This window comes from Theobroma cacao, chromosome 4, assembly GCF_053813885.1.
Source record: "Theobroma cacao isolate CCN51 chromosome 4, ASM5381388v1, whole genome shotgun sequence".
In the NCBI taxonomy this organism is placed as follows: Eukaryota; Viridiplantae; Streptophyta; class Magnoliopsida; order Malvales; family Malvaceae; genus Theobroma; species Theobroma cacao.
The window spans coordinates 22,449,993-22,465,689 of record NC_142642.1 but is presented as its reverse complement, the minus strand read 5'-3'; the positions used below and the strand labels follow the sequence as shown (position 1 = coordinate 22,465,689).

The following is a 15,697-nucleotide window of genomic DNA, read 5'->3' as shown; positions in this document are numbered from 1 at the left end:
CCCCAGGGGCAAAATTATAATTTTCCACCACCAGGACATTTTTCCAGCACATGGTCTTCCTTTATCCTCATTTTGATCATTGACTAATTGTGTGGTGGAGATAAAAAGGATTAAAATTTTTAAAATTTTAAAAACGAGCCAATGACATGATGCCATGTGTCATACCTTTATTATTTTATTATTTCTTTATAAAAAGGCATAAAATCAGCCCATCTTCCACCCCATGGCCGGCCAAACCAGCAAGAAGAGAGAGAAAACAAAAACAAAACCCTAGAGAGAGAAAATCAAAGAAAAAGTGTGAATTTTCAAGGAAATTAAGTGAAAAAGGTGAGATTTTTCTATTAAGCTTGAGTTTTCTTATTCCCAAGCATTTCTCTTTATTTTCCATGATTAAATTACATGTTTTCATGATGAATTCAATTCTGAAAAAATGGGTTAGGAGAGAGAAAGTTGTTAGATTAATTTGATTTTAAGTTATGTTAGTGTTTTAAGTTTGTTTGGTATATTTAGGAACAAAACAAGAAAAGAATTTATTTTCCTCCATTACCATTATTGGCCAAATTTTCTAGGGGAATATTGGCTGATGATCTTGATGTTTATTTGAGGAATTATGATGAATAATGATGAATTATGAGCCTAGAAAAATAATGGAAATTTTTGGAGCAAAAATACAATTTTTACCCACTAGGGGTGTTTTCGTAATTTGCTACCGAGACTGATAAATTGAATCTCATTCACAGTCATGGAGGTAATTTAGTTATAATTGGAGTGTAGAAAGTGAGAAGAATTGATTTGGAGTTAAATTAGAGATAATAGGCCGAATTAGGTCAACACCGCATTTAAGCGATTGTCGGATAAGTTGTATATCATATCATGCATATATACCGAGCCTGAATTGATTTTATAATGGTCAAGTATTGATGTGGTAAATTATGTATTGTACATTGTGGATAGGTGGTGAACAAAGTACACTGGTAAAAGTACAGAGATTGTGCTTGGAGACTGAGATTAGGAGTACATCGACTCCTAGAACTGTGAGTGAACTTATTATCGTCTTAATTATCTAGAGTAGTTTTATACAACTGTGTGATTTTATGAAAAATGAGTTTAAATGGTAAATTGCTATGTTTTAAGAGAAATTGTGATTTTATAAATTTTCTGGAAAATCGAATATTGGTTTTGAAAATAGAGTAATTAGAGACTGCTAGTTTGTGTTGCAAATTTATGGTTTTGAATTGAATGGCTTATGATAATAAATGAGCATGAACGGCTAAACTGATTTTGGTGTTAGAATTATTTATACTGTGTATTCAGCCTTGAGAGGCTAGGTTGCAATAAATTGCCATGTCATGCTAGAATGAATTTTATTGATTGGTGGATTATATACTAATTATTTACTGCAGAGAGGGTTCCGTGGACCAGCCTATTAGAGCGGCACGGTAAACTCCATTATATTATTACCTCAAACGGAGAGGCGCGTAGGGTATCTCCTGGGGTATAGCTTAGGGTTCACTTCACGCCAAACCACCACGTGAAGGGGAACTCAACCAACGCCAAGGAACGGTTGTATTTTTCTCAAACTAAAATATATTTTAAGTGTATACAAAATTTTAATAGCCTTGGCGGACTCGGTTAGATGCCCTGCGCAAGGTATCACCGAGTATGAGTTTTGGCACGAGCCAAAGTTTTAAGAAATTCATAAGCCAAGTTGATTTCTCGATTTTTATGGATTGATTTTATGTGGTTGAAATGAGTTGAAAGGTAATGAAATTACAGTATGATGATTTATTTTAATTGTCTCCATTTACTCGACTTTAGATAGTTTAGATGGTATCTGTTTACTCACTGGGATTTTATAATCTCACCACCCTCATTTCCTCACATTTCAGGCTCAGGGAATTCCATAGTTAGCTGACTTTGACAAGGACTTTCATTTGGACTCGAATCAGTAAAAGCTGTAGGTTTTCAGCTTCCGATGCATTTTGGTTAGATGTGAGCCCACGTGTCACTGTAAAAGAAATTTTATGCTTTGGTTATTTGCTTTATAGTATATATAAATATAATTAACTTTTACGCTATAAGAATTATGTACCGATAGTTTTATGAAAATTATTTTATAAGAAAATAGTTTATTTTATTGAATATTTTTATTATATTCAAATGGTCAAATTTTCACTTCAAATGAATGTTTTAGATATTTAATTTGTTTTTAAATCATTAAATATATATATTTTCGGCTTATTTACTACATTTTTAGCAAGTTTCGAGGTTTTCGACAAAAATGACGAAAATGCCCCTATGAGCCAGAAAAAAAATATGCTATGTTATAATTTGAAAATGATTTGTAATCCTTCGTATTTTGATATTTGATAACTATTGCTCACCAGGGAAGTGCGAAAGCTGATACGAGAGCCTTACGAGGTTTCGATCGACATTCGGGGTGAAGAATGTTTGTCGAGGCTTCGCGGTGGTTGTCACGGGCTCGATGGGGAGTTTCGGGTCGTGACATTTAATGTGTTGTAATTGCACAGGATAATAGGAGACAGTGTGGTAAGACTAACAATCAATCATGGAGATGTGAAATTGGGAATCTTAATTGTAGTTATAATTCGAAAGGATCTGGAAGAAATCAATGAGGCTCTAGATGACATTTTGAGCGATTAATGTGATAAAGTCAAAGATTGTAAGCTTGAGGGTGGGGGAAGTATAAAATGATGCCATAACATTATAGAAAGATAATCTAATACAAATATGGTCCATTAGAGATAAATGATAGAACTTGAGAAAGATAAATTTTTGATTAATAAGGATTGTGAGTATAAGTGTAGTGAAAGATGAATTATTTTCGTGGTCTTTGTATTGGAAGTTAATAAACTGTTGGAGTTATAAAACAAGGAAGATGATTTGTAATGGATAATGAAAATAGTGGGATACCATAAATAATAAGTAATTATGTGTATGATGATGTATATATTGTGAATTCATTACACCATATGGGAAAGATGTCCTAAGGTGGGACTTGAAATATGTGGATTTTTGGATATGCTCTAGGAGGGAACTTCTGTATCCTAAATTCGAGATATCTTGATCTTATAACTGCAAGGACGAGATGTAATAATTAAGTGAATTATCCACTTTATAAATGTAATTGGCTAAGAACCCCTTATGGTTAGAAAGCATGAGCAAATTATGAGCGACATAAAGATCGGACTCGCGAGTTGAAATATGGTTATTGGTTTTGATGCCAAGCTTTGTTATTTGAAGTCTTAAGTGCATTGGGGAAGTAATAAGATAAAGATGAAGAGTGAATTAAAAAGTTTCTTTATTGCCTTATATATTGGCATATAAGAGAAAGAAAAGTTAGAGAGTTTTTTAGATGGTTACATAAAAATAAATTAACATGTTGAGTGTTAAGATGAATAATATGTTGACTGACGTCAAACCTTAAGAAATTAAGAAGACAAGAGATTAAGCCTTGTTAAAGACTAAAAAGAAAGCGAGTGAAAAGTTAGATGAATGAATGAGATATTGATAAGAGATGTCAATACCAAGTGATGAAAGTGTGAATAAAGATTTCAAGGATGATATAGCAAATGAGTTTATATAGAATATTGTTATGAGAATATACTAATCTTGTCTTGACCTTGTTGAAAGGAAAGGATTAGTGACAACACAAGTAAACTACGTGGTATGCTAGAAACCTTTGGAGATAAGTTGAAGCATGAGTAGTTAAGCATGCATGTAAATATTTTGGTGAGAAAGTGCATGCCTTTATGGAAATGATATACTTGGAGTATGAAAGAGAAAATAAGTGATTAAGTGTTTCAAGAATGTTTAAACACCTTTGAGAAAGATTTATAAGTTATACGTGATGAGCATAAGATGCGTGATTTTAAAACTTGCTAAGGAGCCAAACGACTAAGTCACGAGTTAAGTGATCACTTGATGTGAGACATAAGTTTAAGATAGATATCCCCAAGGAAATACTCAAGAGAAGTTCTACAATGGATCTCGTGAAAGCAAGCACTAAGTCATGTGGTTATAAAAAAGGAAGCCATAAGCTGAGAGTGATATTAGTATTAATATTAAAAAATACTTGAGGATAATCTAGTTTCAAGTTTGGTAATTTCAAGTACAATCTGTAAATTGGCTAAGGAAGAATGATGTTATATTCGTATGAAAAAGTGGAACAAAAGATGATTGAAGTTGACCTTGATAATAAAGTCGGATAATGAAACTTTCCTAATATATTATGGAAAATTGGAATTCGAAAATGCTTGAGGCATACATGATTCAAATGAGTTTGAGTCTTAAGTGACAAATCAATATCGAAATGCAAGAAGGATACAAAGTAATGTAGAGGCATGAAGGATAATCAAGGAAAAAGGATGACTCTTAGGAATTGTGGTATTGCATAAGATGCAATGATCAAGTTAAGATAAATTTTTGAGGCATCAATGGGATTATAAAGCATACACGCATAATAGATTATAATTCAATGGAGATGACATTGTGATGCAATGATATATTGTAAAGCCCGACCTTATAAAATACTATTCATGACATACATGTGATGATAGCATGATTGCATGCTAGGAGAGTCCCGAAAAATTTACAAAAGTCGGTATTGTACCTAGAGGTACAACAAAGTTTATTTAATCCTCGAACTAGATCAAATAGGAATTTTAAGGTGAGATTAAGAGTTTCACAGTTCATGGATGACTTAAAATGGTAATTTGGAGTTTGAGGATCAATTTGGAGTCAAATCGGAATTTTCACTAACTAGGGGCAAAATGGTCATTTGCCACCTGGGGACAAAATGGGAATTTTAGAAAAGATTTTTTTTTATCCCATTTGACTTATTGGAGTATAATTTGACTTATTGGAGTATGATTTGAGGTTTAGAAGTGAAAAATTTTAATTTCGGTATAATTTGGAGTATAGGGGTAAAATGGTAATTTTGCCACCTTAGGGGCAAAATTGTAATTTTCCACCACCAGGATATTTTTTCCAGCACATGGTCTTCCTTGTCTTCATCTTTGACCCTTGACTAAACATGTGGTGGAGATAAAATGTTTAAATTTTTAAAATTTTAAAAACGGGCCAATGACATGATGCCATGTGTCATGCCTTTATTAATTTATTATTTTCCTTTTTAAAAGGCACAAAATCAGCCCATCTTCCACCCCATGGCCGGCCAAACCAGCAAGAAGAGAGAGAAAACAAAAACAAAACCCTAGAGAGAGAAAATCAAAGAAAAAGTGTGAATTTTCAAGGAAATTAAGTGAAAAAGGTGAGTTTTTTTTATTAAGCTTGAGTTTTCTTATTCCCAAGCATTTCTCTTTATTTTCCATGATTAAATTACATGTTTTCATGATGAATTAAATTCTGGAAAAATGGGTTAGGAGAGAGAAAGTTGTTGGATTTATTTGATTTTAATTTATGTTAGTGTTTTTAGTTAGTTTAGCATATTTAGAAACAAAACAACAAGAAAAGAATTTATTTTCTCCCCCAACCATTAATGGCTGAATTTACCATGTAGTGAGTGAGGATGAGTTTGATTTTATTCTAGGAGAATTGGTTAAGGAATGATGAATTATGAGCCTAGAAAAATAATGGGAATTTTCAGAGCAAAAATACGAATTTTTACCCACTAGGGGTATTTTCGTAATTTGCTGTTGGGACTGATAATTTGCACCACACTGAGGGACATTAAGTTAATTTGGGTGCAATTGAGGTATAGAAACTGAAAAGAATTAAATTGGAGTTTAAACGGACCCGTTAGGAATTTAATCGGGTGATAAGACGAATTAGGCCAATACCGGGTTTAGATAGTTACCAGTGCATTTTTGCATTCCATATCATGCATTGGTAGTCTAAATTAGTTTAATTTTGATTTAGTACCAACTTGGTGAAACTCTCGATTTTGTACTGTGTCAAGGTGGTGAGTCCTCCGATAAAGGCAAGGAAATTGCATCCGAGGACCAGTAGACAAAGTGCTTCGAAAGTCTGCATTCTAGACATTGTGAGTAAACTTACTGTCATTTTAATTATCTAAGGTGGTTTTTAAATGCTTTCATGAATTCTATGGAAAAAGGAATTTAAAAAGATAAATTTTCATGTTTTATGAATAAGTGAGTTTCAATGAAATTAAATTATAAATTGTTTTGAAATTAATAGTGATTTTGAAAAATAAAGTACACGGAAACTGTTAATTGTGGCAATTTGATTGTTTAAATTAACTGGCTTATGATAAATCGAGCATGATTGGCTAGTTGGCAATTGTATTGAAATGCAAATTGTTTGGTTACCTTGAAAAACTACGAATTACAAAATTGCCATATCATGTTATTGAGTTTTATTATATGGTGGATTATATATTAATTAATCACTGCAGTAGGGGGTTTCTGTGGACCAGCCTTTTAGAGGGGCACGGTAAACCCCATTATATTCTTACCTCGAACGGAGAGGCGCGTAGGGTATCTCCTGGGGTAAAGTTTAGGGTTCACTTCACGCTAAACCACCACGTGAGGGGGAACTCAGCCAACGCCAAGGAACGGCTATGTTTTCAAAACAAAAACATGATTTATGTGAAATGTGAATTTTAATAGCCTTGACGGTCTCGGTAGGATGCCTCGGCCAAGGTGTCCCCGAGAATGGATTTATGGCACAAGCCTAGATTTTTATGAGATTCATAAGCCTCTTTACGTGTTTCGAATAAAATGTGTTCTAATGCTATAACACAGTTTATGATGATTTACTTTATTGTCTCCATGTACTCAACTCTAGATGTTTAGGATGATGTTTGTTTACTCATTGAGATTTTATAATCTCACCACCCTCCTTTCCACCCATTTCAGGTTCAGTATAGACTGTAGATAGCTGATCTCATCGAGGACTACAGTGGGATCTGCATTTTCCAAACCGTAGGTTCAAAGTCCTCTTTACTTTTGTTTATTCGGGGGCACTCTTGTTATTGTAAATTAAATTAAATATTTTGGCTTACTGTATTTAAGTATGTATAAATTTATTTAGCTTTTACGTTATAAAAATTATTCACGTATAACTCTATAAATATTGTTTTATAAGAAAATAGAATATTTTACTTAATATTTCTTTTATTTTCTTATTATATTCAAATAACCATAATTTCGTTTTAAATGAAGATTTTAGACTTTTAAACTCATTTTGAATATGAATTGTGTGTTTTGTACTTGTACATTACGTTTTAGCCAGTTTTAAGATTTTTGAGAAAAATGACCAAAATACCCTTGTGAGACGAAAAATTAATATTTTATTTGTTTAAAGTTGGAAACAGCTTAAAATATTTTAGAACACGATATTTGACAATGGTTGCTCACAAGGGAACAGAGAAACTGATAGTAAAGCCTTGCGGGGTTTCGGGTTGACATTCCGGGCAATAAGTGTCTACCGGGACACCGCGGCGGTTGTCACGGGCTCGAGGGGAGTACCGGGTCGTGACAATTCGATTGGTATCAGAGCTTTTGGTTTTCAAGATCAAAGTTTTTAGTTTTAAAGTTGTTTTAAATATTTACAATATCAGTGTGGCCCCGGATTAAGTTAAGTTAGGTTAGGTTGAATAGAATGCATGCATTTGCATATAGAGCCTAAGGTTACCTAAACTTGCTCGTATTTTTTTTATATAGATTATAATGCCTCCTCGACGCGGACGCCCACCTCTCACTAGATCGGTTGGGAGGGGAAGAGGTCGTTCCCAACGTCATCAGCCAGATACAGTAGAGGAGGAATCAGCTGCATCTACCATTCGGGCAGCACCTGCTGCTGAGCAGGCCGATAGTCCTCCACATCCTCCATCTCCTCAGCCACCTACTGGTATTCCCGCCATGCCTACTGAGGCAGCACAGGCATTGGCAGCTTTCTTTGCAGCAATGGCTGGTCAAGCTCAGACTGGTCAAGTTCCACCTGTAGTGCCTCCAGCTACTCCTTTAGTTCCACCACCAATACAAGATGTATCCATTTCCAAGAAGCTGAAGGAGGCTAGGCAATTGGGTTGTGTATCTTTCACTGGTGAGTTGGATGCCACTGTGGCAAAGGACTGGATTAATCAGGTGTCCGAGACTCTCTCTGATATGGGATTAGATGATGACATGAAGCTGATGGTGGCTACGAGATTATTAGAGAAGAGGGCTCGTACTTGGTGGAATTCGGTGAAGTCCCGTTCCGCTACTCCTCAGACATGGTCCGATTTTCTCAGGGAATTCGATGGTCAGTATTTCACTTATTTCCATCAAAAAGAAAAGAAGAGAGAATTTCTGAGTTTGAAACAAGGAAATCTAACTGTAGAGGAGTACGAGACTCGTTTTAACGAGTTGATGTTATATGTGCCGGATCTGGTGAAATCTGAGCAAGATCAGGCCAGCTATTTCGAGGAAGGGCTCCGTAATGAGATCGGAGAGCGAATGACAGTGATTGGTAGGGAGCCACATAAGGAGGTGGTACAGATGGCTTTACGGGCTGAGAAGCTCGCGACTGAGAATAGAAGGATTCGGACTGAGTTTGCAAAAAGGAGGAATCCTGGTATGTCTTCTAGTCAGCCAGTAAAAAGAGGCAAGGACTCAGCGACTTCAGGGAGCACTACTTCTGTTTCCGTGACATCTCCTCGACCTCCATTTCCACCATCACAGCAGAGACCTTCGAGGTTTAGCAGATCTGCTATGACTGGTTCTGGGAAGAGTCTCGGAGGTTTTGACAGATGCAGAAATTGTGGGAATTATCATAGTGGGCTATGTAGAGGGCCAACAAGATGTTTCCAATGTGGACAGACGGGTCACATTAAGAGTAATTGCCCACAGTTAGGACGAGCCACTGTAGCTGCATCATCTCCACCAGCTCGCACAGATATACAGAGGAGAGATTCTTCTGGGTTACCACAGAGACAGGGAGTAGCCATACGGTCTGGTGTGGAGAGTAATACCCCGTCACATCCACCTTCGAGACCACAGACTCGTACCGCGACAAGAGTTTTTGCTGTGACAGAAGATGAGGCACGAGTCCGACCTGGAGCAGTGACAGGTACTATGTCTTTATTTGATAAAAATGCTTATGTTTTGATAGATTCTGGCTCAGATAGATCTTATGTGAGTATGACATTTGCATCAATTACTGATAGAAACCTGTCACCATTAGAGGAAGAAATTGTAGTGCATACCCCTGTAGGAGAACAGTTGATTAGAAATACTTGTTATAGAGACTGTGGGGTAAGGGTAGGTGAGGAAGAATTTAGGGGTGACTTAATTCCTCTAGAGATCTTGGATTTTGAATTAATATTAGGTATGGACTGGTTAACTGCACATCGGGCGAATGTGGATTGTTTCCGAAAAGAAGTTGTTCTTCGAAATTCGGAGGGAGCAGAGATTGTGTTTGTAGGGGAAAGTCGAGTATTACCATCTTGTGTAATCTCGGCCATCAAAGCTTCAAAATTAGTGCAAAAAGGGTATCCGACTTATTTGGCATACGTGATTGATACTTCAAAGGGGGAACCTAAGTTAGAGGATGTCCCAATAGTAAGTGAGTTTCTTGATGTATTTCCTGATGATTTACCGGGAATACCTCCTAATCGAGAGCTTGAGTTCCCTATTGATTTACTTCCGGGTACCACACCTATTTCTATTCCTCCATATAGAATGGCTCCAGCAGAGTTGAAGGAACTAAAAGCCCGGTTGCAAGATTTGGTGGATAAAGGTTTCATTCGCCCTAGCATTTCTCCTTGGGGAGCACCAGTCCTATTTGTAAAGAAGAAAGATGGCACTCTTCGATTGTGTATTGATTACCGTCAGTTGAACCGAGTGACCATCAAGAATAAATACCCTTTACCCCGGATAGACGATCTTTTTGATCAATTACGAGGTGCTATGGTATTCTCTAAGATTGATTTGAGATCTGGGTACTATCAGTTGAGGATTAAGGAGCAGGATGTACCTAAGACTGCCTTCAGGACGCGTTATGGGCATTATGAGTTTCTGGTGATGCCGTTTGGTTTGACTAATGCCCCGGCAGTTTTTATGGATCTTATGAACAGGGTGTTCCATCCATACTTGGATAAGTTTGTGATAGTATTCATCGATGACATCCTGGTTTATTCGAAGAATGATGATGAACATGCTGCCCATTTGCGCATTGTGTTGCAAACTTTGCGCGAGAGACAACTCTATGCCAAGTTCTCTAAATGTGAATTCTGGTTGAAGGAAGTGGTTTTCTTGGGACATGTGGTGTCCGGAGCTGGAATTTATGTCGATCCCAAGAAGATTGAGGCAATCTTGCAATGGGAGCAACCGAGAACGGTAACTGAGATTCGTAGTTTCCTTGGCTTAGCCGGTTATTACCGGAGATTTGTTCAGGGATTTTCTTTGATAGTAGCTCCTCTGACTCGTTTAACTCGTAAAGGAGTTAAGTATGAGTGGGATGATGTTTGTGAGAATCGATTTCAGGAGCTAAAGAACCGGTTAACCTCCGCTCCCGTTTTAACACTTCCTGTTAGTGGAAAAGAATTTGTGGTATATAGCGATGCATCTAAGTTGGGATTAGGGTGTGTGTTGATGCAGGACGAGAAAGTAATAGCTTATGCTTCCCGACAGTTGAAGAAGCACGAGACGAATTACCCTACTCATGACTTGGAGTTAGCAGCAGTAGTATTCGCATTGAAGATTTGGAGACATTATTTATATGGTGAGCGTTGTCGGATTTTTTCTGATCATAAAAGTTTGAAGTATTTGCTCACCCAGAAAGAGCTTAACTTGAGACAGAGACGATGGTTGGAGTTGATTAAGGATTATGACTTAGTGATTGATTATCATCCGGGAAAAGCAAATGTTGTAGCGGATGCCTTAAGTCGTAAATCCTCATCGTCGTTAGCAACACTTCAAAGTTCTTATTTTCCGATGTTACTTGAGATGAAATCTCTAGGGATCCAGTTGAATAATGGTGAGGATGGAACCCTACTTGCTAGTTTCGTCGTGAGACCTTCATTGTTGAATCAGATAAGAGAATTGCAGAAATCTGATGATTGGTTGAAACAGGAAGTTCAAAAGCTGCAAGATGGAGAAGCTAGTGAGTTTAGACTTAGCGATGATGGTACTTTCATGCTTAGAGACCGAATTTGTGTTCCTAAGGATGATCAATTGAGACGAGCTATTTTGGAGGAAGCTCATTCTTCCGCCTACGCTTTACATCCTGGAAGCACCAAGATGTATCGGACTATTAAAGAAAGTTATTGGTGGCCGGGTATGAAACGAGACATAGCAGAGTTTGTAGCGAAATGTCTCACATGCCAACAGATCAAGGCGGAGCATCAAAAACCGTCAGGTACTCTTCAACCTTTACCGATTCCTGAATGGAAGTGGGAACATGTGACTATGGACTTTGTATTGGGTTTGCCGCGGACACAAAGTGGGAAGGATGCTATTTGGGTGATTGTGGATAGATTAACTAAGTCCGCCCATTTCTTGGCTATCCATAGCACGTATTCTATTGAGAGGCTGGCAAGACTTTATATAGATGAGATTGTGAGATTACACGGAGTCCCAGTTTCTATTGTGTCAGATCGAGACCCTCGATTTACTTCTCGATTTTGGCCGAAATTTCAGGAAGCTCTTGGAACTAAATTGAGATTTAGTACTGCCTTTCATCCACAGACAGATGGTCAATCTGAGAGAACCATTCAGACCTTGGAGGACATGTTACGGGCTTGTGTCATTGACTTTATCGGGAGTTGGGACAGACACTTGCCATTGGTGGAGTTTGCTTATAATAACAGTTTTCAGTCTAGTATTGGGATGGCACCATACGAGGCTTTGTATGGAAGGAAATGCCGAACTCCGCTCTGTTGGGATGAAGTAGGTGAGAGGAAATTGGTGAATGTGGAATTGATTGATTTGACAAACGATAAGGTCAAAGTTATCCGAGAGCGATTAAAGACAGCTCAAGATAGGCAGAAGAATTATTCGGATAAACGAAGGAAAGATTTGGAGTTTGAAGTCGACGATAAAGTTTTTCTTAAGGTTTCTCCTTGGAAAGGTAATAATTTGACATTTCCAAGTATTAAATCTTATTTGATTATACTATTGTGATAATTTGTGGTATTTATTGGATGATGAAAGGTGTGATTCGATTCGCGAAGAGGGGAAAGCTCAATCCAAGATACATTGGACCTTTTCGTATCATTGAAAGGATTGGGCCAGTGGCTTACAGACTTGAATTACCCCCAGAGTTAGATCGAATTCATAATGTCTTCCATGTCTCGATGTTGAAAAAGTATGTTCCCGATCCCTCTCACATTTTAGAGACACCTCCCATTGAGTTGCATGAGGATTTGAAGTTCGAAGTGCAGCCTGTACGTATTCTAGATAGAAAGGATCGAGTGCTAAGGAACAAAAGCATTCCAATGGTGAAAGTATTGTGGAAGAATGCTTGAATGGAAGAGATGACGTGGGAAGTCGAGAGCCAGATGAGAAACCAATATCCACATCTTTTTTTCGAATCAGGTAAGTGAAATTTTGAGGTCAAAATTTTATTTTAAGGGGGGTAGTGCTGTAAAGCCCGACCTTATAAAATACTATTCATGACATACATGTGATGATAGCATGATTGCATGCTAGGAGAGTCCCGAAAAATTTACAAAAGTCGGTATTGTACCTAGAGGTACAACAAAGTTTATTTAATCCTCGAACTAGATCAAATAGGAATTTTAAGGTGAGATTAAGAGTTTCACAGTTCATGGATGACTTAAAATGGTAATTTGGAGTTTGAGGATCAATTTGGAGTCAAATCGGAATTTTCACTAACTAGGGGCAAAATGGTCATTTGCCACCTGGGGACAAAATGGGAATTTTAGAAAAGATTTTTTTTTATCCCATTTGACTTATTGGAGTATAATTTGACTTATTGGAGTATGATTTGAGGTTTAGAAGTGAAAAATTTTAATTTCGGTATAATTTGGAGTATAGGGGTAAAATGGTAATTTTGCCACCTCAGGGGCAAAATTGTAATTTTCCACCACCAGGATATTTTTTCCAGCACATGGTCTTCCTTGTCTTCATCTTTGACCCTTGACTAAACATGTGGTGGAGATAAAATGTTTAAATTTTTAAAATTTTAAAAACGGGCCAATGACATGATGCCATGTGTCATGCCTTTATTAATTTATTATTTTCCTTTTTAAAAGGCACAAAATCAGCCCATCTTCCACCCCATGGCCGGCCAAACCAGCAAGAAGAGAGAGAAAACAAAAACAAAACCCTAGAGAGAGAAAATCAAAGAAAAAGTGTGAATTTTCAAGGAAATTAAGTGAAAAAGGTGAGTTTTTTCTATTAAGCTTGAGTTTTCTTATTCCCAAGCATTTCTCTTTATTTTCCATGATTAAATTACATGTTTTCATGATGAATTAAATTCTGGAAAAATGGGTTAGGAGAGAGAAAGTTGTTGGATTTATTTGATTTTAATTTATGTTAGTGTTTTTAGTTAGTTTAGCATATTTAGAAACAAAACAACAATAAAAGAATTTATTTTCTCCCCCAACCATTAATGGCTGAATTTACCATGTAGTGAGTGAGGATGAGTTTGATTTTATTCTAGGAGAATTGGTTAAGGAATGATGAATTATGAGCCTAGAAAAATAATGGGAATTTTCAGAGCAAAAATACGAATTTTTACCCACTAGGGGTATTTTCGTAATTTGCTGTTGGGACTGATAATTTGCACCACACTGAGGGACATTAAGTTAATTTGGGTGCAATTGAGGTATAGAAACTGAAAAGAATTAAATTGGAGTTTAAACGGACCCGTTAGGAATTTAATCGGGTGATAAGACGAATTAGGCCAATACCGGGTTTAGATAGTTACCAGTGCATTTTTGCATTCCATATCATGCATTGGTAGTCTAAATTAGTTTAATTTTGATTTAGTACCAACTTGGTGAAACTCTCGATTTTGTACTGTGTCAAGGTGGTGAGTCCTCCGATAAAGGCAAGGAAATTGCATCCGAGGACCAGTAGACAGAGTGCTTCGAAAGTCTGCATTCTAGACATTGTGAGTAAACTTACTGTCATTTTAATTATCTAGGGTGGTTTTTAAATGCTTTCATGAATTCTATGGAAAAAGGAATTTAAAAAGATAAATTTTCATGTTTTATGAATAAGTGAGTTTCAATGAAATTAAATTATAAATTGTTTTGAAATTAATAGTGATTTTGAAAAATAGAGTACACGGAGACTGTTAATTGTGGCAATTTGATTGTTTAAATTAACTGGCTTATGATAAATCGAGCATGATTGGCTAGTTGGCAATTGTATTGAAATGCAAATTGTTTGGTTACCTTGAAAAACTACGAATTACAAAATTGCCATATCATGTTATTGAGTTTTATTATATGGTGGATTATATATTAATTAATCACTGCAGTAGGGGGTTTCTGTGGACCAGCCTTTTAGAGGGGCACGGTAAACCACATTATATTCTTACCTCGAACGGAGAGGCGCGTAGGGTATCTCCTGGGGTAAAGTTTAGAGTTCACTTCACGCTAAACCACCACGTGAGGGGGAACTCAGCCAACGCCAAGGAACGGCTATGTTTTCAAAACAAAAACATGATTTATGTGAAATGTGAATTTTAATAGCCTTGGCGGTCTCGGTAGGATGCCTCGGCCAAGGTGTCCCCGAGAATGGATTTATGGCACAAGCCTAGATTTTTATGAGATTCATAAGCCTCTTTACGTGTTTCGAATAAAATGTGTTCTAATGCTATAACACAGTTTATGATGATTTACTTTATTGTCTCCATGTACTCAACTCTAGATGTTTAGGATGATGTTTGTTTACTCATTGAGATTTTATAATCTCACCACCCTCCTTTCCACCCATTTCAGGTTCAGTATAGACTGTAGATAGCTGATCTCATCGAGGACTACAGTGGGATCTGCATTTTCCAAACCGTAGGTTCAAAGTCCTCTTTACTTTTGTTTATTCGGGGGCACTCTTGTTATTGTAAATTAAATTAAATATTTTGGCTTACTGTATTTAAGTATGTATAAATTTATTTAGCTTTTACGTCATAAAAATTATTCACGTATAACTCTATAAATATTGTTTTATAAGAAAATAGAATATTTTACTTAATATTTCTTTTATTTTCTTATTATATTCAAATAACCATAATTTCGTTTTAAATGAAGATTTTAGACTTTTAAACTCATTTTGAATATGAATTGTGTGTTTTGTACTTGTACATTACGTTTTAGCCAGTTTTAAGATTTTTGAGAAAAATGACCAAAATACCCTTGTGAGACGAAAAATTAATATTTTATTTGTTTAAAGTTGGAAACAGCTTAAAATATTTTAGAACACGATATTTGACAATGGTTGCTCACAAGGGAACAGAGAAACTGATAGTAAAGCCTTGCGGGGTTTCGGGTTGACATTCCGGGCAATAAGTGTCTACCGGGACACCGCGGCGGTTGTCACGGGCTCGAGGGGAGTACCGGGTCGTGACATATATAATACAAGGAAACTTAAGCATATAATTGGAAATGATAAGAAGAGAGTATAAGTATGTAAATGATGTGGAACTATGCATAGGCATGATGAGAATTTGTATGAATTATGAAGATTATTCTATTGAATCTTGGTTATGGATGGGAATGAACAAAGAGAAATTAGTTTGAAGG

At 36.5% G+C, this 15,697-nt stretch overlaps 2 protein-coding genes and 1 long non-coding RNA gene across 3 annotated transcripts; all 3 read left to right on the top strand.

The window, feature by feature from the left end:
- Positions 1-230: 230 nt before the first annotated feature.
- On the top strand, positions 231-1,968 carry LOC148763170 (uncharacterized). The gene is made up of 3 exons (XR_016025728.1): positions 231-327; positions 955-1,034; positions 1,890-1,968. It is a non-coding gene; the product is annotated as an uncharacterized LOC148763170 (long non-coding RNA).
- A 3,230-nt stretch (positions 1,969-5,198) lies between these two features.
- On the top strand, positions 5,199-8,470 carry LOC148763169 (uncharacterized). Its single transcript, XM_088805748.1, has 5 exons — positions 5,199-5,293; positions 5,942-6,025; positions 6,861-6,926; positions 7,668-8,396; positions 8,459-8,470. Exons 4-5 carry the CDS (start codon positions 7,674-7,676, stop codon positions 8,468-8,470), a joined length of 735 nt encoding a protein of 244 aa, XP_088661874.1. The 5' UTR covers positions 5,199-5,293; positions 5,942-6,025; positions 6,861-6,926; positions 7,668-7,673.
- On the top strand, positions 8,443-15,054 carry LOC148763168 (uncharacterized). The gene is made up of 3 exons (XM_088805261.1): positions 8,443-9,054; positions 13,981-14,064; positions 14,900-15,054. The coding sequence occupies exons 1-2, from the start codon at positions 8,484-8,486 to the stop codon at positions 14,028-14,030; spliced, it is 621 nt and encodes a 206-aa protein (XP_088661387.1). The 5' UTR covers positions 8,443-8,483; the 3' UTR covers positions 14,031-14,064; positions 14,900-15,054.
- Positions 15,055-15,697: the final 643 nt, after the last annotated feature.